Source organism: Ceratocystis lukuohia, assembly GCF_044167205.1.
Source record: "Ceratocystis lukuohia strain C4212 chromosome Unknown Supercontig8_pilon, whole genome shotgun sequence".
NCBI classification, from domain to species: domain Eukaryota; kingdom Fungi; phylum Ascomycota; class Sordariomycetes; order Microascales; family Ceratocystidaceae; genus Ceratocystis; species Ceratocystis lukuohia.
This window is the reverse complement of record NW_027263527.1, coordinates 1,464,119-1,485,352: the sequence shown is the minus strand read 5'-3', so window position 1 is coordinate 1,485,352 and position 21,234 is coordinate 1,464,119. Positions and strand designations below refer to the sequence as shown.

At 49.4% G+C, this 21,234-nt stretch overlaps 6 protein-coding genes across 6 annotated transcripts; 4 read left to right on the top strand and 2 right to left on the bottom strand.

Moving 5' to 3' along the window:
* Nucleotides 1-1,382: 1,382 nt before the first annotated feature.
* On the top strand, nt 1,383-2,176 carry HOO65_080369 (putative gluconokinase; the record flags this gene model as incomplete). The annotated part of the gene is made up of 2 exons (XM_071004377.1): nt 1,383-1,652; nt 1,751-2,176. The coding sequence occupies 2 exons, from the start codon at nt 1,383-1,385 to the stop codon at nt 2,174-2,176; spliced, it is 696 nt and encodes a 231-aa protein (XP_070856599.1).
* A 1,285-nt stretch (nt 2,177-3,461) lies between these two features.
* Nucleotides 3,462-4,906, bottom strand: HOO65_080368 (branched-chain alpha-keto acid lipoamide acyltransferase; the record flags this gene model as incomplete). Its single annotated transcript, XM_071004270.1, has 2 exons — nt 3,462-4,711; nt 4,768-4,906. 2 exons carry the CDS (start codon nt 4,904-4,906, stop codon nt 3,462-3,464), a joined length of 1,389 nt encoding a protein of 462 aa, XP_070856598.1.
* Nucleotides 4,907-5,712: 806 nt separating this feature from the next.
* Nucleotides 5,713-6,773, top strand: HOO65_080367 (uncharacterized protein; the record flags this gene model as incomplete). The annotated part of the gene is made up of 2 exons (XM_071004338.1): nt 5,713-6,062; nt 6,122-6,773. The coding sequence occupies 2 exons, from the start codon at nt 5,713-5,715 to the stop codon at nt 6,771-6,773; spliced, it is 1,002 nt and encodes a 333-aa protein (XP_070856597.1).
* A 295-nt stretch (nt 6,774-7,068) lies between these two features.
* HOO65_080366 (vesicle transport V-SNARE protein) lies at nt 7,069-7,924 on the bottom strand (the record flags this gene model as incomplete). Its single annotated transcript, XM_071004370.1, has 3 exons — nt 7,069-7,485; nt 7,650-7,733; nt 7,859-7,924. 3 exons carry the CDS (start codon nt 7,922-7,924, stop codon nt 7,069-7,071), a joined length of 567 nt encoding a protein of 188 aa, XP_070856596.1.
* Nucleotides 7,925-8,427: 503 nt separating this feature from the next.
* On the top strand, nt 8,428-10,843 carry HOO65_080365 (DNA replication complex GINS protein PSF1; the record flags this gene model as incomplete). The annotated part of the gene is made up of 4 exons (XM_071004169.1): nt 8,428-8,430; nt 8,741-8,880; nt 9,094-9,319; nt 10,361-10,843. The coding sequence occupies 4 exons, from the start codon at nt 8,428-8,430 to the stop codon at nt 10,841-10,843; spliced, it is 852 nt and encodes a 283-aa protein (XP_070856595.1).
* Nucleotides 10,844-14,223: 3,380 nt separating this feature from the next.
* Nucleotides 14,224-19,259, top strand: HOO65_080364 (sulfate transporter; the record flags this gene model as incomplete). The annotated part of the gene is made up of 5 exons (XM_071004116.1): nt 14,224-14,425; nt 14,554-15,285; nt 15,345-15,487; nt 15,545-17,736; nt 18,104-19,259. 5 exons carry the CDS (start codon nt 14,224-14,226, stop codon nt 19,257-19,259), a joined length of 4,425 nt encoding a protein of 1,474 aa, XP_070856594.1.
* Between the last annotated feature and the right edge of the window lie 1,975 nt (nt 19,260-21,234).

The following is a 21,234-nucleotide window of genomic DNA, read 5'->3' as shown; positions in this document are numbered from 1 at the left end:
TCACGATACAACACGAAGGAGGTTAGCCATCCGAGTTTCAACGCCTATTTCATGCCATTTGCCAATTTTGATTGTGGACAGGGGAGCATTGCCATCCCTTGTACACAGCAGTCACGAGGGCAGCTACCAGGTCCTTCGACGGACACAATATGCAGACCTAATAGCCAGCCTGGATGCACAGTAGAGACATTTGCAAGCCAGGGAAGGAAGGAAGGAAAGAACTCCAACTCCAAATCGAAGGGGGTAGGGGAGAAGAGCCTAAAGAGTGAAAGGAAAGGGTGAAGGGGGATGGAGTGGATGGGTGGGTGGGTGGGTGGGTGAGCAAGAGAGAGAGAGAGAGAGAAAGAGAGAGAGAGGAGCAGGAGAAAAGGTTGGTGAGGGGCAGAGCCATTAATCGAGTATTCGTTTTGCATAGCTCCAAGTGGGTGAAAACTGACCCCCATACTCTCTATAGCAAAGGCCCTTTAACAGTCCATTAGCGGTGGCTCAGTGTGGCAAGAGAGACATTACTGGGTGGATACGTGGGCACTAATACCTTACCAACCAGAGTCAAGCTCCGTCGCTGCCATAATGCTTAGTGACTTTGCTGCTCCTAGGTGCCAAGTTGCCGACGGTAGAGAGAAGAAAGGAAGCCCGGAAAAGCATACGGCCACAGAAAAGAAAAAGAAAAAAAAAAAAAAAAAAAAGAGAAAAAATAAATACACACTTCGATTTCACATGCGCTTGGGACGAGGATCATTTTATCGTTATTTTACCTCATTTTATTCTCTCTGTGTCGTGTGTGTTAGTTGCCAGCCGGCTTCTTCTGCTTTCTGCTACTATAAGTCGGCCATCATGCCCACCCTTTTGCTCGCCATCTTGGAACTGCTTCATCGTGCCCCTCCTCTACTCTGCCCTTCTCGCCCAATACTTTCAGCACTTGCTTGCTCTTTTTTCGCCATACTTCTCGTGTCCTTGCTTCTCTCTCCATTATACTCTCCTGCCTCTTCTCCCGCTTGCTTGCCTCGCCATACTACGTGCTTGACTTACACTCTTCATCTCCCAGTACCGAAACCCTTTTTGGTAAGTTTTTGCTCTAATACGCCTTCCTCTTAATTCCCGTAGAGTCAGCGCTGCGTTCCTCTCACCGAGCTTCATAGCACTTGATCCATGGCGCTGAAAAAAAAAATAATGCTAACTAGCGCTAGGCTTTCCTTCTTTCAGTCCTCTTTTGCATCTCTTCCTAAAGCCAATCAATCTTCTTACTTCTTCCTTCCTCACCTATTCCGCTCGCAGGTTATACTTAAAAACCTCTCATCATCTATTCGTCTCTGCCGCTGGCGCTCTGTTCACGTTTACTACCTTGTGTATCCTCTTCTATACCCCCTTCCTCCACATTCGTCATGCTGTCATACAACACCCCCGTCGCCGTGGCTCTTCCATCCACGCGGGAATCAAACTCTGCCCCATCTGTCTCCGTGCCCTCCACAAACCCCCATATGTCGGCTATCAAGCCCTCCAATGCCTCCAGCAGCTCAGTGCGCATCCACAACCTGCCGCCGCACAAGTTCCACCACATCTGGCTCGTTACTGGCCCTGCCGGCTGTGGCAAGAGCACTGTAGCTGCATATCTGTCTGAAGCGTTGAACTTTCCCTATATCGAGGGCGACGAGGTAAGCTACCAGCTTCAAGCTGCCCGCACAGCTGCACATGCACAGCACATACACCCCACATGCAGATTGGCTAACACCCTCTCCCCCCCTTCGTCTAGTACCATCCTGCCGCCAATGTCGAAAAAATGAGCAACGGAATCCCACTCACCGATGCTGATCGCTGGGACTGGTTGACAGCGCTTCGCGAAGAATCCATGCGCCGCATCGACGATGGCTCTGACGGCGTTGTGCTGACCTGCTCGGCGCTGAAGCGCAAGTACCGCGATGTCATTCGCGTGGCCGGCTACTTCAATCCCTCCCTCCACATCCACTTCATCTACCTTGACGCTCCTGAGAGCGTGCTAGTGCAGCGCGTTGCTGGCCGCAAAAACCACTTCATGCCCCCCAGCATGGTGCGCAGCCAGTTTGATGTTCTCGAGCGACCAACCCAGAGCGAGACTGACGTTGTCACTGTAGATGTCAGTCGGCCAATGGACGTCGTTATGCACGATGCCCTAGAGGCTGTTCTAACGGGCATGGACTAGAGAGGCTTACTAGACTCTCTGGCTGCAGTTGATTGTTGTTTTCTCCCCTATATTTTTCTGTCTCTTAGTAGTCTCTGATGCTTTCGCATACGGAGCCATGTTGGGTCTCGGCGTTTGGCTTTTCAACTACCTTGGCCTGCCCTTTGACTTGGATTGTTCATGATCTCGTCCAAGCTCATTTGCGGCCCATGGAGTGCTTCAGTTCTCCCCATTGCTTTTTTCATAGTGCCTTTCTTCTCGGCTTGGCTTAACTGGGGCTTTTTTTTTCCTTCACCTCTCTTCGTTCTACTGTTTCTTGGGTTTCTTTGACGCATTTTTCTTTTTGGGACTGGGAACCATCTGTTTGCTTTTTTGCCTCGCGCTATTCTTTTGGGACTTGGTATTCTGCCGTCGACACCGGTTTTCTGTCGGGCCAGGCCTTTTAGCTTTGTATTTTCCATAGCATAATGTATCTTTTGTTTTGCCATTTTGGCGAGGCATTATTACGTATTGATCTTGGAGCTTGCCTTAGCACCCAGCAACCAACCGTTCAGGCCTGTAATTACATGGACGGCAAAATACACTAGCTAGCCCCACACAGTTTCATTCCTTCACCAATCAGAGATGGCTATCAACTTCAAACTCTGGTGGCGGCAGAATCTATTTCCAGCGCCTCAGGCCCTGTTACTGCTGTGAATCATATCCCCACTGCCGACGTCTGTTCAACAGCCGTGAGTCAACCAATGCTCTGCTCTAAGTGGTAGCTGCCTTGGAATATTCCCGCGCTTTCCAAGTACTGGGGCAAAGCTGGAGCGGTGTGATTTAGAAACTGTGTGGGGGACAACACTCTCGGTGTATTTTTGTGCTTGCACTCAACCAACAAAATCCACAACTATACCGAGTCACGAGACGCCCTGTTTCTCCATGTCAATTGATCCAGAAACACGTCATGTGCTAAGACAACACATGCAGAGGCTGTTGGAGAACATACAGGGGGATAATGACAAAAAAAAAAGGACCAAGGGCTTGCAGGATGTGTTGCAGCCGTTGCAGCTGCGGCACCCCAAGGCTCCAGCATTCTCTCCCAGTGTTTGCAATCCTTGTCCGTCAGACGGCGGTTTCGGAACGGCAGTGTCGGGAGTGTGGAGACATGCTCCTACAGTCCCCACAGGCTCAACTTTAAAGACCACTCGCTACTCATACAAGGCGGCGACACCAAAGATGAAGGAAAAGAATAATAAACAGCAGTCAAATAGCACACACCTAGAGTAGCTACACAGTAATAATGCCAGCATTCATGTGCCCCTTACCTCATCTGAACCATTAACAGCTCTGGCTCCTCAACCAGCTTCTTGACCAGGTCGCCTGCCCTCGCCATCGTCGCCCCGTCAATAACCCGATGGTCCGCGCTCCAGCTAAAGTTGCAGACGCACTTCTCCACGATGCTTTTGCCATCCTCCCCGCCAAACGCCGGCACTTTCCGCATGCGGCCTACACCCAAAATCGCAACCTCCTTATCGACAATAACCGGGGACACATATGTCCCTCCAATCGAGCCGATGTTCGACACTGTAATAGTGCCCCCTTGGAGATCGCGCGGAGACAGTTTACCCTGCAGCCCCAGAGCCTGGAGGCGGGCAACTTCGCTAGCAATAGAAACTACCGACAGGCTCCCTACGTCCTGAATCACAGGCACAACGAGACCTTGTGGCGTGTCCATGGCTACGCCAACGTTATGCTGTGAGCGGTAGATGAGCTGTGGCTTAGATCCCGAGCCTGCTTCAACGCGAGTATTAAGGATTGGATAACGTTGCAAAGCAATCGAGACTGCTTTGATGATGAACGGCAGGAAGGACACTTTCGATATGCCGACAGAGTCAAGGGTGGTGAGAACGGTATTCAGCCGAGACCGCATGCTGTCCAGCCGAGTAAAGTCTACTTCATCGGCGTAGAGGAAATGAGGGATGGCAAGAGACCTTGTCATCGTCTTAAACATTTGAGCCTGCGTGCCTGTCAGCGGTACGGCACTCTCAATTTGCTGGCCATTTGGTGCCGGCGTATCTAGGGCCTGGCTCTGAGGCGCAGGCGTGTCTCTGGTCTTCAGATAACTGTGAACGTCCTCTTTCAAAACCCTCCCGTCTTTGCCAGTCCCCCGAATCTGGGTGATGTCAATGTCGTGCTGGCGAGACAGATGCCGTACAGCCGGTGTTGCAATAGCACCGTTGTAAAGCCTCTTTTTCTCGGCAGCAGAGATATCGGCCGGTGCCTCCTGGGCAGCTTCAGTCGACCTTGCTTCTTCCTCTTCTTCTTTTTGTTGTTCATTTTGCTTGGCAGTTTCAAGCTCTTCGGCGCTTCCATCAATATCAATCTCCACAAATGGCTGGCCCACCCTAGCCATCTCTCCCGCCTCGTACTTGAGCTTCTTGACAATTCCAGCAAACCGGCTTGTGATCTCCACCGAAGCTTTGTCGCTCTGGACCTCGCACAAAGGGGAGAACTCTTCAACCCGGGCACCGGGCTGGACAAACCACTGGATAATTTCGCACTCCACAATACCTAGATACCCAGGTTAGCTGCAGGTATTGAAGACAATATGTAGTTACTGTTCATACCTTCACCGATATCTGCCAGCACCACAGGCTTCACTACTTGCAATGCTGGCGATATCCGGAACCCGCGGGCCTGGTGTAAGGCTAACTGTCTAGTAACGGGAAGAGCCCGAAGAACTCGTGTGCTGCGTTGCATAAACATGGTACTAGATATCAAGAGCTTGATGCGCTGCCGATAATGGGACCGATAATATGCGTGTATGTTGCACTGTTTCTTTGTTGGTCTTGAAGCATAAAATGCATGCAGCTTATCTCGGCTCAAAATAAGAAGGTGTAGGTAGTATCGAAAATACAACGGCTCAAGGAAACTACTAGAATAAAAGAACAAAAGAAGCCGGTTCTGTGTTGGTCATGATCGTTCAAAATGTTGAGAGAGGAAAGAAACTGCCCTATTTTTATTTCGTCTCTCCATCTTTCTCCAACAACACGTACCTTTCCGTCCCCTTTGCATTTCCCATGACTTTCTAATAGTACGGTTCATGCTGTGTCTCGGCTCTCAGCACACCAGACACCGTCAATAGCCGGCTGTGTGCCAAGCCAGGCAAAAGACTAAAGCCGTTCTAAAGAACGCACAGGCAAGCAAGGGCATGAACTAAAGTATGGGGTAACACGACCCTAACAGTGTATATTGTTAGGGTTATCAAAGAACATCAAGCGCTCTTTACCCAACCAAAGAAAATAAGATACTATGAATACCGAGCGTGGTAGTATTTCTGCATGTTCAATCTTTGAAAGAGTGCTTTTTCTGAAAGCACAGGCTATAATCGCTTTCCTCGTCCCATTCTCTCATCTCATCGGCCTTACGTTCAAACAGACCCTGCAATTACAGCCAAGTGGGACCATTCAGAAAATGGTCATGCCCACTCCTCCATGAATGTGAAGCGTTTATGCCCTTACGTTTTCCAGCTCATATACCAACCAACCAACTTCATTACAAACACCATAATAATGCCTCTTCAAATAGCGCCAAAGCGCCTGCTGTGGCATGCAGCCGGACATATCGGCACGCGTACTTCCACCATTGCCTCTATCCGCCTTGTGCAAACTGAGGCGCCTAAGACCGATGCCGCCACCAGCGCGGCCCCGAAGGCTACTACCCAAGATGCGCCCCAAATCAACGCTCCACGGTCCTACGGTATGAAGGTCGAGGACTTTACGCCACAGCCTCTTCCACGCCCAATTGGCATGCTAGCTCCTCCTCGGTCTGGGCAGAATACGGGCATTGATCCTCGAACGTTGATGCAAAAGCGAGAGGATCTGACAAACTGGGACAAGCATCTGGTCCGAAGAGAAGAACTGTATGTGTTTTGGTGTTTTGTGGCTTTCCGTATCTCCAGGGTCCTAACAATGTCTATAGAAAGGCTAAAATCTCTCGTCCGTATTTCCGCGACTGGGACAACATCAAGATGCACGATGGAAAGTCCTTCATTGGACCTATCCGTGTATTCAAAGCCGAAAAGTCTTTATTCTTCCCAAACCTCCACGGCGTGACCCTTGAAAATTCTGGTCTCGAAAGAGATACCACGCCAGTGCTCACAGGAAACGCCTCCATTGTTGCCCTTTTGAGTGGCCGATGGGCTGAGTCCCAGATCGACTCCTGGATCAACCCATCTAAAAATCCCGAACTTGCTGAGGTTCTCAAAAGTAACCCCGAGGCTCAGATTGTGCGCTGCAACATCGAAGAAAACTCCATCAAGGCTTGGATGATCAAGCTTTTCATGAGCTCGATACGCAGAAACTTCGCCGAACAAGACTGGAGCAAGTACTTCGTCATCAAAAAGGGTATCACAGATGAGATACGAGAGCACATTGGATATCTCAACAGCAAAGTCGGCTATGTTTACATTGTCGACCAACACTGTCGTATCCGCTGGGCTGGGAGTGGACCCCCGCATCCAGTGGAGAACGAGAGCCTCGCCAAGGGCCTTCAACGCGTAGTTGATGAACTCAAAAAGGAGAAGCTCGAGATTGTGGCCAAGAAGAACGCCAGTAAGACTGCAAAGAAATAACCAGGTGCCTTGAACACAAGTGCATTCTAGTACGCGATAGTCTGTATAAAAGCCACGGAATTCATTCGCCCGACTTCAAGGGCCCTGTACAATAGATGTAATAGCCAGTGCTAGGGTATATATAGACTACACAATGCCATGATTTCTCGTTTGATAACAGACTGCTAGACGATCAAAAAATATGAAGACACAAGAAACATGCTTTCCCAAAACGCCATCCCAAGTCTAGCTTGGGGAACAAAGACTATGAAGCAAAGATAGCAATATAAGCACAATGAATGTTCAACTCAACAGCCTAGAAGAACCACCAGAACATGAGGAAACAGAAGGCAATGAACGAGCCCATGATAATGCTATCTCTCCGCTTCCGCGCTGATATTTGGTTCATGAGCTGGTTCAATCCAGGCACCTGGCTTGCAGCATGGGTAATGCGCCGGCTAATATTCTGCAGAGTCTGACTCTGAACGATGAAATCATCCCGCACTGCATATGCCTGGCTAAGAACACTATCCGCCATATTGTGACTATTATCGATACGGTTGCGCTCATCAAGCATGTAGTCTGCCTCGGCTGCTTCAGGATTGTTGGCACGATACTGGTCAATGTCATCACGCACATTAGAGAGCAGGTTAGCGCGGTCGCGGGCTTGTTGTAGCGTTGTGCGCAAACGGCCAAGATCGCGCTTGTGGTCAGATAGCTTGTCGCGTAGAAGCTGTAAGTTGTTTTGCTTTAGCGCAGACGATGTAAGGCTTGGATCGGAGTCGAGAAGGCGACCTAGTTGGGAAATCACATTTTCGCGCTATAAGAGGTCGGAAGCTTGTTAGCTGGGAAAACATCCTAGAAGAGCACACGGGCAAAAGGTCATCGCTGCTTTACCTTTCCTAACAAGTCTTTTAACTTCTCCTCTGTGGCCTTCTCCTCGCTTGTAGGCTTGGGGGGGATGTTTGACAGATGGGAGTACTGCGAATAAGTGTGAAAGGTGGTTTCGGTCTATGTCGAGTTCATCACGTACATCAGCTTAGGTCTTCGCCACTCCCAAGGCTAGTCTCAGCCTCATCAGCGTCCAAGGATGTTAATTAGTATACCTGGCTCTCAAGAGTTCTGGCCTGTTGTCGGAGCTGGGCCCAGCCACTGTTTCCGCTTGTTGCCATTATTGTGAGAGAGACGGGGTGCTAGTCTGCGAGGTGGTTAGGTCGATGCTTCCAACCCTCAAGTCAATGACGTGTGGTCCCCGAGGCTACCAAGTAACCAGCAACCCACAAGTATTCAAGCTTTAAACCAACCCCTGTATGATTATTATGTCAGCCGATCAGACCAACGGCCAATGGTATGTAACCAATAAGCCCCACCCTGTTCCTCACAGTCAAAGAGGTCACGTGTAAATCTCCAGAGGATCAAATCCTTATCATGGCAAGATATCTTATCGATAAAGGTGGGCTTTTTTTGTGCCGCCAATTTTCCGACTGGTCTTCGCACAGAAATCATATTAGGGCTTTTGCCAAATTTTGCTGTGCTGCCAAAAAGTGGGGACTTTTGGACACCAAGATCTGGTTTTCTTTCACACGATACAGTTCAGCGCCAACCGCCGTTGATTCAATTATACCCTCACAAGTACGAATCTTTAATCCGACGCCAGACGCCGAAATATTTCAAAATGGTGAGTTAAAGACGATGTGCTTGTTATGAACGAACAAAACCGATCTTCAACAAAATTATCATTCATTCCTTTTTCGACCAACGAACCCGAGCCGACGCCCAATATCGACGACGAACTCTGCCATCCACCGATCATCGCTATGTTGACAAACATGCCTTGTGCATTCCGTGATATTCGCTCATCGAAACTACTATCAACTATGACACTCGCCAACGCTCAACCGATGAGAATATGTTATGTTATAGGCGGAACCATGCCTTGAGCTCACAACGTCAAGACGAAATACTGACGTTGCTCTTTCGAAATATAGTCGACGGGAAAGGTTAAGACCGGCCAGCTCTGGAACAAGAAGAAGGAGGACCTCACGAAGCAGCTCGGTGAGCTGAAGACTGAGCTCGGCCAGCTTCGCATTCAGAAGATTGTCTCCTCCGGCAGCAAGCTTAACAAGATGTGCGTATTTTCCATCTATCATTCAACTGCCTTTCTTTGCACCTGCTTTTTTTTTCGATCAACAGAAGCTTTCTTGGTGGATATCGATACGGCTCTCTAGAGCGCATACCATCATCAAAACTCTTCGACAACAACCCCAGTCACTCCTCCCATCAACCACACATTATCCAAACATGGCAAAAACTTGGCTTACTAACATCTTGCTATCTTCAGCCACGATCTGCGCAAGTCGATCGCTCGTGTCCTGACTGTTGTCAACGCTAAGCAGCGCGCCCAGCTTCGCCTGTTCTACAAGGGCAAGAAGTACGCTCCTCTGGACCTTCGTGCCAAGCAGACCCGTGCCATCCGCCGCCGGTTAACAAAGCACGAGGCCTCCTCGACTCTGGCCAAGGTCCAGAAGCGGAGAACCCACTTCCCTCAGCGCACTTTCGCTGTCAAGGTACGTTTATATCAAAGCTTTCAGGCCCAATATTAGAAGTATCAAAAGCTAATAATTTCATGTCTCGCAGGCCTAAGTTCCAACCTAACTCTCTCGGTTTAACGACATGTGGCGGGGATCATATGAAGGGTAGGACGGCGTATGGTTGACAAAAAAGAACTTCTTTCTCCTTGAACGCATCAGCATTGGTCTATGGATTTCGGATTTGGCTTTGTGCACTATGTTTAACGTTCGCATGAAGCAGCCCACGGGATAGGGCCATATAAATAAGGCTCCCGATTTCCTCACTTTTGTCATTGACCTGTACATCACTGTTTCTTTTGTTTCACTGGTGTTGAAAAAAATACGGACTCCATTTTTTTTTTCATCAAGGAAAAACACTTAGGCCGATCGTCAATATGAGTGGTCTAAGCTGCTGATGATGGCGTGCTATATACCTACCTTGTTCAAGGGGATCCTAACCTTACGCCATGTAATGCCCCCGCAATTAGAAAGGCTGAGGGTATAGGATGGAAAAGAAAAAGAAAGAACACGATGAAGAAAAAAAAATATTACAATGAAGCACAATGACGTGACGTATTACTGGTGACCAAGTTGTTTTCCTTGCCCCATCTTGTGTCACAATACTTATGGTCTTTATTTTGTATACAGTGTTAGTAAGTTGTTCCTGGAGAAAAAAGCCAGCGGGGCATGCGTGACCCTTGAGGACACAACGGGATTCCTCACTTTTGAAGTTATTGAAGCCTTGAGATTATCGATGCCACCATTTGCAACGGCGTACTGAGCTTTTTTTCTTTTTTTTCTAATCCTAGCCGCGGTTCTCTTCGCCGCCTGTTGCTTTAACAAACTTGTTTTTTCATCATGTATGGCGACAATGGCAACAAACTGGTGAGCCGCCCGCGATGCCTGATGCTTACTCCCCAGACCTTTCACGACTACTCCGCTAACCTTACCGCGTGCGCCATCGCGCAAGCCCCGTCCCGATGACAGGTTCAACATGCCAAGCGGACGCAAAACCTGATGCAACTACCGACATACCAGACAGAGCTAGTGCGCGATGTGACTCGTGAGATCCGTGACTTGAACAAAGATGTGCAAACGACGCTAGAACCCTTCCAGGGCTCATTCGACCCGATGCGCGACTCATCCGTGGCCACAGCCTTGCTAGTAAATTACATGGCCATGCGTCGCAACAAGCGCTGTCTTCTAGCATACCACCGCACGCGTGCCAATAAGCTTGAAGAACTGGTCTGGAAGGGCTTCGATGTAGCAGATCTTGCGATGGTGGGTGGTGCGGCAGGGCCAACCACAGCTGCAATGGATGTAGCGGCCTCGGCGAAAGGGAAAAACAATTTAAGCCCTCAAGAGGAAGAGTATGTCCGGCAGTATAGTGACCTGCTAGCTGCATATAAAGGGCAATGGACAGATATTGATCTGACAGGCTCCCTAGAGCCACCGAAGGACTTGTTCATTGATGTAAGAGTGCTAAAGGACGCAGGAGAGATTGAAACAGAGTATGGGTAAGTGAAAGTAGGCCGTCGTCTGCTGCAGCGGCAACAACCGAGAGGCTGTATTGAGACTATCGCAGCACAAAAATATCCAAGGCATAACTGACAGTTGACATACGCTAGGCCAATTACATTGACGAAGAACAGTCAGTTAAACGTCCGCCAGGGTGATGTTGAACGATTGATAGCACAAGGATACCTACAAAAGCTCAACTAGTGGAGTCTATGGATAGGCAAGAGTATGCGAGTCCGACGCCTCTTCTGATCAGTTGAAGCTCTTGGTTTGTATATATGTTCTAATTTCTTTTTGGTGCAGCAATTTATTAACTAGTCGGACCGGCGAGCGATCGTGGACAGGAGCTTGAGTCAGAGTGCCACCCAAAAGCGGTGTATGTACCCGCTGGATAGATGGTTGGTCGTGTGGAGTAGTACTCAGTTTTTCGGAGACACCCTGCTGGTCAATTTCTCCGATTCCTATATACATGGCATGCGTGTACACACACACGCACGCACACACATGAGACTGTTAACAGGGTAGCATTCATTAGGCTACCAACACCATGCGCCTTGAACTCGAACTTGACTGTTTTTACACTTTGGCGGGGGTCACAGAGATAAAATCAAACGACGCAATGCTAACACCATGGGGTTGTGTTTATTCCGTTTGACAAGATTATATACTGTTACACCATGGGCCTTGAGCTTGAACTTGAATTTAATTAACGTCTACGGCACGCCGTGCCCCGAATTAGCGGAAGGAATTTGAGATCCATTTCGCGGTGGTCAAATCAAGAATTCCTCTAAACATCCCGCCCGGTTAGCTCAATCGGTAGAGCGTGAGACTCTTAATCTCAAGGTTGCGGGTTCGACCCCCGCATTGGGCTCAATTCCCAGTGCTCCAGGCCACCTGGATAACTTCCGAACCTCCCCGGTGTTACTTTTTGTTCTTGACCACATTCTTTTTTCTATTTTTGCCTATGGGAGGTTATTTTGAACATGTCCAGATGGTGGTCAATGCTGGTGAAGGATTTGTCGAGTACCCCTTTGGACGAGAGCGAGGTCGCCAGAAGGAGCGAGTGTAGAGTTACGACAAGGTGGCGAAGGGAAACAGAGAGGAGAAGACACCCGTGAGTATTTACAATGGTGAGAATACAAAGCCCGCGAACGTCAGAGTGACACGAAAGGAAAAGAAAAGGCCTGTGCTTATCTGGCTAGGATACCGATCCTTCGCTTTCTTTTTGCTTTTGAACTTTTCATTAACTAAACTAGGGACAGGATAGCGAAAGACTTGGAATATAGAAGCTAGAGGCCGACTGATGGCATTGAGATTCAAGTACTGCCAGACCAAAACTGAGGCCGTTGGGGGAGCGATACAAGACGAAATAAATGGAGGGGGGGAGTGGCAACGTGACGGGGATCATGCTGACATTATACCCGTTTGTTTATGCGTGCGTCAGGAGGAGCTGCGGGCGGCAATGAACGGGCATCAGAGTGACAGGTACTTTCTTGAACGTGAACATCTTGAACAAAAAGAGATGAGGAGGTACTTTCTTAATAAAAGGGGGTAGTCTGGGACTGGATTTAGAGCCACGCAGACGGCCTTCCTTAAAGGGAGGGTGATGGTGGGAAAAGTAAGCAGAGGAAGAGCCGGCTACGCATTCGCATATGTAGATTCTAGCTGCATGGCCGGCAAGGCCTGCTTTTCATGATGTGGCTGTGCGCGTACATGCGTGTGGATCAGCGGTTAATGTCTAGAGTCTAGGGTGTGCATGGAGACATCTAGAAGTCGGGACTGTTAACCGTAGTACTACAGGAGGAATCGCGGCTGCATACAAAAACAGTGGTACATGCATGACTAGCTGCATGAGTGCCATGCTACAACATACAGCGTAGTATCAGCAAAGTAGTCAGCAATTGGCAGTTAATGTGTGGACAACGCCATATTTGCCATTCAAGGCGGATATGAGAGTATCAGACTAAGGGAAAGAAGGTATAAGAAAGGGTTCAGGTACAAGCTCTTGTTCACAGGTACCTATTTGACGGCATTCCACATAGCTCTTCCCTTGAATTAGGTGCGCAATATTCAGCAGAAACATTTATTTGTTTCTCCTGACATCCTTTTTTCATCACCAAGAAATATTGACTCTCCCCTCCAATCTGCTCCGTTTTGCTTGGACATTCCGAGAGGCAACATTCCAAACCAGCCACGAGAACCAAACAAAGATTGACCAGCAAAAAGCTACAGTCATAGCAAATAACAAACAGATCAAGCCGAAGGTGGCCCACAACCTCCAGAGCGAGCCTCAATCGAGTCCATTAGCCAAAGAAAGTCTAGCAAGACTTTGCGACGCCGTTGTTAGACGTTGATAGCTAGAGCAGTAGGTCCCGGCCAATTAGCGTGCAGCAGCGTACCTAGGCCTGCCTTCAGGGCTAAAAGGAGGAAGCAAGCCCTCGCGGAGCTTGGCAGAAAGAAGAAACCTTAATCCGGACGGAACACACGAGATAAGCAGGCAGACATTTCCCTAGGCTGGCCTTCATTCTTCGGGTTGCTGTGACTCCCTTAGGAGAAACGAGCAGTACAACAACGGCACAGGATAAAGGGAGACAGACTCTTAATCGTGTTGTGTCCTTTCCTCCTTCTGTCCGGCCAAGACCAGCTCTTATATAGCTGAACGTGTGGTAAGCTTTAGTCTCGTAGTTTTTTTTTTTTTTTTTTTTTTTGCTTTGCTCTTCATCCTCATGGAGAAGCTTTGTCCTCTTCATGGATTGGATCCAGCTTTTATATTTTACAGGAGAATTAACCTACTGACGCCAACCACCAGCAAGAAAAAAAAGTAGCAGAATTTTCTCGTTTCTTTTTCCTCTGGTCTTTCGTTCTTTTCAGCTCGTTTTCTCTGTCTATTGAACATTTCCCTAACATCACGCTTTTTTTTGTTTTATTTTTGCCTCTCAAGCGCAAACAGTAGGGGGGAAAAAAAAGCCCCACTTTGATGCTCCCACAATCGCAACTACTTCATCCAAACGGCGACGAGCTTGATTTTTTTTTTTTTCGTTTTTCCTTTTTTTTTTCGCCGTAATCAACCTCACTCTCTTTATTATTTTTTTCATTGTTTCTTCGTTATCTTCTCAAGTTCTTTCATTCTCGTCTTAATCCCTCTCTTGTCGTCAATTTTATCCCATTGCCAATATTCTTTCCTGCAACATTTCTCTTATCAACAATCTTGATATAGCATTCCTTGCTTTTTTTTTTCTTACCTAGAGGCGAGCATCAAGTACCAGCCTCAGTTTCACACCGCTCGATACCGTTTTACAATCAATCATTCAGTACCAATTGTTGCCGAGCCTGCCACCGAAGCTACCGCTGGCCCCCAAAGGCCCCTCGACCCTTCAGTCTACATGTCTTCCTTCTCGTCGTGGCGCAACCGGGCCTCTTCCGTCAATGCTCAGGACCACCCCGAAACGGCCCAATATGGCTCTATTACTGATGCGGCCAATGTCTCTCGTGCTACGAGACAGCGCTCAAACTCCTTCTCAGTAGCTGCCGTGGAGAATCAACCTATGCGATCATTTGTTACTGGCGCAGGCCGCAATAAAGTTGGTATGTATCATGTGCAACCAAACCTCAGAATAGTTTACGCATGCTGCCGTGCTATCTCATTAACATGGCTGCATATGCATCCACTTAACCTCCATTCTTGTTTGTTAACTGCTATTTTTTCCCCATAGGCCAGCAAATAGACAGCTGTGAAAACGCCCGCAGCGTGCGACAGGATACTGCTGATTTAGCTTCTTACTTCCTCGCCGACCGCAAAGAGCCTCTCTCCACCAGCTTCCTTGCTCGCCAACGTTCTGCCCAAAACACCCCACGAACCTCGTTAGACGAAGAACGCTTCACCGCTCAAATTTCCTCTCCGCATCTCCGCCTGTCAAACAATCAAAACACACAATGGGAAACCGACTCAGAGGTCGATCCTGAACTAGATGCTCTAATCGAAGATGCCGACGAGGGGCCCTCGGTTCTTTCAAATATGCTCCGTCGCTCGCCACCCGATGCTTTTAACGGCACTGCATCTACGGCGTGTGCTATTGATGACGGTCTCGTAGACAATACTGTCCGAAGGCCGCGATCAGGTACCTACGCTGGCTCAACTTCCGGTGACGTTGAGACAACCCCTCTATTAGGCGTCATTCGTCGTGGCAGCATGTCCAGCCGTCGGTCTTTATATGGCAGCAGTCTCGAAGACCATATCGATGATATTGAGGCCCAGAAGCTTCGTCCCCACCCTGCTTCTAGCCGGCTGCCTAGCCAAGGCGCAAACATACCTCAAAATATCGCCTGGAACCCGACAAAATGGGATTATCCCGCCATCTATCACAACGCTGTCATACGCCCCGCACATTGTCTCCCAGCCGTGATTGTTGGTCTCTTGCTCAATATTCTAGATGCGCTATCATATGGTATGCTGATATGTTGTGCTTGCTCTGTATCGATGGCTTCCACTAACTCACTTCTTTAGGCATGATTCTGTTCCCTCTCGCCTCCCCCATTTTCAGTCAACTTGGATCAGCGGGAATCTCCATTTTCTACGTGAGCACCATTATTTCCCAACTGACCTTCTCTACCGGGAGTATTTTCCGCGGTGGTGTTGGCTCCGAACTGGTAAGCTTCCTTCAACTATCGTGTCATGTATTTCTACTAATGAATTGTTTTTTTTAGATCGAGGTCGTGCCTTTTTTCCATAATATGGCTGGCAAGATCACCCGAATTGTTGGTGAAGACAAGCCGGAAGAAGTCATAGCCACCACCATTGTCGCCTTCTCCGCCAGCTCAATTGTAACTGGCCTAGTATTCTGGCTGATGGGGAAGTTCCAGTTCGGTTACATGGTTGGCTTCATCCCACGGCATATCCTTATTGGCTGCATTGGTGGTGTCGGCTTCTTCCTTATTCTCACTGGCTTCGAAGTCTCGGCCCGTTTGGATGGCGGCGTACAGTATGATTTGGAAACGCTCCGCCAGCTAATGGACCCCGAGACTCTTTGGCAGTGGGTTATTCCTTTTTTCCTGGCCATAGCTTTGTTTTGGGGCCACTCCAAAGTTAAGTCAAAGTACTTCCTGCCTCTGTATATCTTGGGCATCCCCTTTCTTTTCTACTTTTTTGTTCTCACGCTCGATCATCTGGATGTGGACTCGCTCCGTGACTCTGGCTGGATCTTTGTCGGCCCCCCCTCCGGCGAGCCGTGGTGGTACTTTTACACACTGTACCAATTCAAGTTAGTTCATTGGGACGCTGTAGCTAGCTGCTTCCCTGCTATGCTAGCCCTGACATTTTTTGGCGTTCTCCACGTACCTATCAACGTACCAGCCCTGGCCCTCAACATTGGCGAAGATAATGCCGACCTCGATGTTGAGTTAAAGCTGCATGGCTACTCGAACCTCATATCAGGCATGTTGGGTAGTATTCAGAATTACCTGGTGTATGCCAATTCGGTATTTTTCATGCGCTCAGGCGGTGACAGCAGACTCGCTGGCTTCATGCTTGCTGGCTTGACTTTTGGTGTCATGATTGTTGGTCCAGCCCTAATCGGATTCATCCCCGTAATGATGGTAGGCTGTCTCATTTTCGATCTAGGGTTTGAGCTGCTGCTCGATGCTGTCTGGGTGCCTCGCAAAAAGCTCAAGATGGCAGAGTACCTGACTGTTCTTGCTATTGTTTTTATCATGGGTATTTACGACTTCGTCGTAGGTATTGGTGTTGGTGTTATGCTAGCCTTTGTTTCGCTTATCTTTCAGACTGCTAGTGTGCCAGCTATCCGCGCCACATACTCGGGTGACATTGTGACATCAACAGTGCGTCGCAATCCATCGCAGCACCATTACCTCCAACAGGCTGGACAGCAAATATCCATTGTCAAATTGACTGGTTATCTGTTTTTTGGCACTATTGTTAGCGTTGAGGAAAAGATTCGGGAGTTGCTAGATGACAAGGCCTTTTCTGCTCGTCCCATCCGGTACCTGATTGTCGACATGCGCCAAGTCACCGGTCTCGATTACTCTGCTGTTGAAGCCTTCAATACCATTGGTCGGTTGATAAAGACCAAAAATATTGAGCTGATTGTCAGCGGTGTTGACCCCGAGAGTCAACTAGGCCGCAATCTCCGCTCTGTTGGACTTGTCGGACCTGAAGGCATGGGTGCAGCGTTGCTGCCCGACCTAAACTCTGCACTTGAAAGCTGCGAGAACGAGCTCCTCAAGACGTTTTATGCTAGCCACAAAGCCATGTCGCTCCTCCATGAGCAGCAGACAGAGTCTACCCCCCATCTCGTTCCTCCCCGGGCTGGGCCTTCACGCAACGATCTGCTCGACATGCCGCAGAACTCTCCTAGACGAGCGCTGCTGCAGCAAGCCGCACAAGTGTCCCTCACGCAAACACAGGACCATGTGAAGCCCAAGAAGTGGGTAGCGTTCAAGGAGCCGCTGCGGCTCATGCTGCGCATCTTCAATGGTATCAGCGACAAGAACGAAGACTTTTGGTTCCGCGCCCTACCGTACTTTGTCAAGCGGGAACATCACAGCGGTGAGCGACTGTACGAGCGAGGCGAGCCAGCCGACGGATTTTACCTCGTTGAAAACGGCATTATCCGCGTAGAATATGATCTGCCACAGGGCTTCCTCTCCGAGTGCATCGTCGCAGGTACTACATGCGGCGAGCTGCCATTCTTCTCCGAGACGCCACGCACAGCCACGGCAATCGTCGAGCGGGACTGCACGATTTGGATACTGGAGAAGAGCAGCTGGGAGAAAATGCAGAAGAATGATGCTGATGTTGCACGTGAGTTGCTGCGCATCTCGCTGAAATTGACCAGCGAACGGATGAGCTCAATCACGGCCTATATTTTGACAACGGCAAAGTAGACGAGAATAGCAGCTCTGCCTGCACTTTTTTTGGTAATGCCGTTTCTTTGTGGTTCTGTATTCATTTCTTGATGTTGGTATTGAAGCGAGCCTTGTGTCCAAGTTTTTATAGCACTTGTCTTTTTTTGTAAACTGAATTGAATTCATGATTTGACTTTAGTAGACATAACGCCCGCCAGATGGCGTCTTTAGCGCATGTTGACCCCGTAGCATTTTGGGCATATCTCTATAATATCAAGAGCTATGACAAATCATAAGCACAGTTCCATCACCTTTTTTTTTCCTGGCCATCTTCAACTTGTTTGCCTCCTAAAGTATCATCACCACTTCACAATAACCACCATCTTATACTCACATTGACAGCTACAGTCGCAGCCGTGCCACACCTGTATTCATGCCTCCCAAAAGTCTCCATGCCATTCTTGGCGGCACTCACAAAGTCCGAAAATCACAGGTCTCACCCGGCCCCTCCCCACGTCGACGCACCCTCTCCTCGTCATCTCACCGGTCTGGCCGGCTATCTGATCTTGGTCGGCCGCTTTCTACCTCCCACACTCCAGCCCAGGAACAGCCCACAACCGTCCTCGCCGCAATTTCTGCCGTGCGAGCAAGCATGTTCACCCCACTATCCCTCGAGTCACATGCAGCGCGCACCATGCCCAGTACGCAAATCGCCCGTGTTCTTGCCTTCCAACGCCGCGCCGCACCCATCGTCAATACTTCCCACGTACGCCGCGTTCTCCCGGATGCCACAGCCGCCACACGCCAAATCGCCGAGGCGCTTGCCACTGGCACTGTCCGGCGGGTCATTGTGACAAGAAGTAGGCGTTGGGAGGGGCTGGTCCGTGTGGCCGATCTAGAGGCTCTGGTTCGTGGCGAGCAGCTACTAGGAGATAAAATAACCCCGCCAGTGACAGAGGACACGGCCAATGCCTTCCTGGCCTGGGTGCGTTCTGGTGATACATGTGGTGGCTTGACCCGCTCACAGGAGGACGAGCTGGTCCGTGCTGGCTTCCTAGCAGCGCCAGCAATACGGGAATGGACGCGGCATAGTGGAACAGCATCATGGAACCCACTTGCACCGACAACCGTAGCCCGTGCTCCAGTAGGGTCGCGGGCAGCTGTGGGTGGCGACGATGGTCTTGGCCTTATCCCATCCGGAAGAGCATCTGTGTGCTTGTCGGATGCAAGCTTGCGTATGACACTTGCAGTACCTGGGCAGGGTGTACTTCTCGGTGTGGTGGCGGCAGCCGTGGGTGCTCTGGTAGCAATGGTGGCACGACGGCCGTGGCGTGAGGCCGTGGTGGCCGACGTGCGGGATCAGTGGGACGGAGCAACGCCAGGAGCTGAACAAAAGAAGCGGAGAGGTGAGAAGGTGGCAAGCGAAGGCACAGCAAGAAAGTGGCGCGAATTCTACGGACTAAGATTTGAGTGGGTGTTAGACGAGGCAGTAGCCGAGGGCATGCTTGAGGTGTTTGAGACGGGCAGTGTGGGCAGAGGCGTCAGAACACTGGGATAAGAGGACAGGTGATGGATGATGCCAGGCCAGCCCAGCCCAGCCCAAGCCAAGCCAGGGTCATTTGAACTATCGCATGATTGGGCTGAGCTGAGCCGGACAAGCTAGACAGGGTGAGTGGGGTTTCACTGAGGGCTTGGGATGTCTCTACTTTCTATGCACAAGTTTCACAGTTTCCTTTTTGCCTTTTAGGTTGTCGTGACAAAAAGCCATTCGGTCACGTTGTTCACAGCCAAGCAGGCGAGCCACAGGCGAGGTGTTTTTCCCGTTTTGGACGCCCTTCTTGTCTCCCCCTTTGTCGATCTTCTTGCGTGCGACACTTAAGCCATCCCTCCTCCCACTGCTAGACAACAAGGAGGACGAGAAAGAGAGAGAGAGAAAGGGAAAGAGAAAGAGTGAGAGAAAGAAGGGGAGAAGGGCTTACTGCCGAACCACCTGCTGGGAAATAGATACCCTCTTTTACCAGGCCAGACCCAGGGTTAGCTCCAGGGCCCAAAGCTTCTAATTTCAAAACACACTGACTGTGTGTTCTAACCTGGAAAGCCCAAGCTTTACTTCACATTGCATATATAGCAGCCAGTCGAAAACTTAACATGACAGGCTTGCAGTTATGGCAACTGACACCACATGTCCCGTTGCCTGGGCTTCGAGCGGGCCCCATAACTTATGGCCTGTGCTGGCTTGTTTGGTGTTTGGTGTTTGGTGTGTGCATGGGCCGATATGACACGGGGGCCTCGTGCATAAGTGTTCCAATGAAAGAAGATGTAGGATAATGCTTGTCTAGACACATATGGGCCGCAAAATCATGTGCAGAAGGACCTAGAGGGTCGTGTCTGCACAGGCAGTTATCTTCGTATATACATAAGCCTATCGTCTGATATGCACCTAACCTCCGAGAGCGCGCTCCTGGGATGCGCCAACGCAAGGCCCTAATGTCTCCATATCAAGATGACTTACATCCCACTATCATCACAACATAGCCCGCAGGATGAGAGCGCCTGATCGTGCTTGTTGCCCGCAAACGAGGAGATTTCCTCCATCCTATCGCGGGCTAACGAGCTGAGTGAAGAAATCCCAATAGACAGGCTCATTAGATCGAAACCAGCAACAGCACGGCGCAGCACAGCATAGCACAGCAGAGTACAGGACAGAATGGATCAGAGGGGAAGGGATCAAAGGTCCACCAGCCAAAAGGACACGGACAGGCGTCCAATCTCAAAACAGTATAGTGCCCAATTTCCTGCTTGTTCGGTTAGGGAAGGGATCGCATGCTCAAAGCATAACAAGGGGGAGAGCCCAGTATAAGAGAGCCTAACTCAGCGCAGAAAGCCCTCCAGTTATTAATTGCAGTATGTGGTCTAGCTAGGCTAAATCTATCTACCTGGTCTCGCATAGCCATATCTTGCCTGTCTCCGGTTGAAACGGAATTATGAGCCCTAAGAAAGGCCAAGTCATTCCAAGCAAAGCCCTTTTTTTTTTTTTTTATCTGAGGACAAAGAGGCGAATAAGCGCGCTTAGTTTCTGCTATATGTCTGGGCGTGTGGCGCTGCCAGTATAGTTGTCATTGACACTGGCTTTGGCTTTCTTTGGCTTTGACTTTGGATTTGTTTCTGCCACATCGAAACCTCCCTCAATAACGGGGGTTAGTCCCCGAGTTTCACTTAGAGCAAAAGGGGCAGCCTGGCCACTCTACACAAGCCAGTTCAGGCAGTGAGAATTGGCACAAGTGCTGTCCGTATGCCGGTAGAGCGTCCAATAACGCTACAAATTAGATGCTATAAGGGTGAGCGACGCCATGACTCTCGCAAGTATCGCGGCCGCAGGTGCTGTAACTTAGTTTGTGGTTAGGCTTTTATAGTGATATAGGGGCTAATAAGCCCTGTATGGTTCCTTTTATCTCATGGCAAATTGTGGCACTTGTTTAATCACGTGCATAAAACTAGCCAAGCCATAAGAGAGATAGCGCAATAAACTCTAT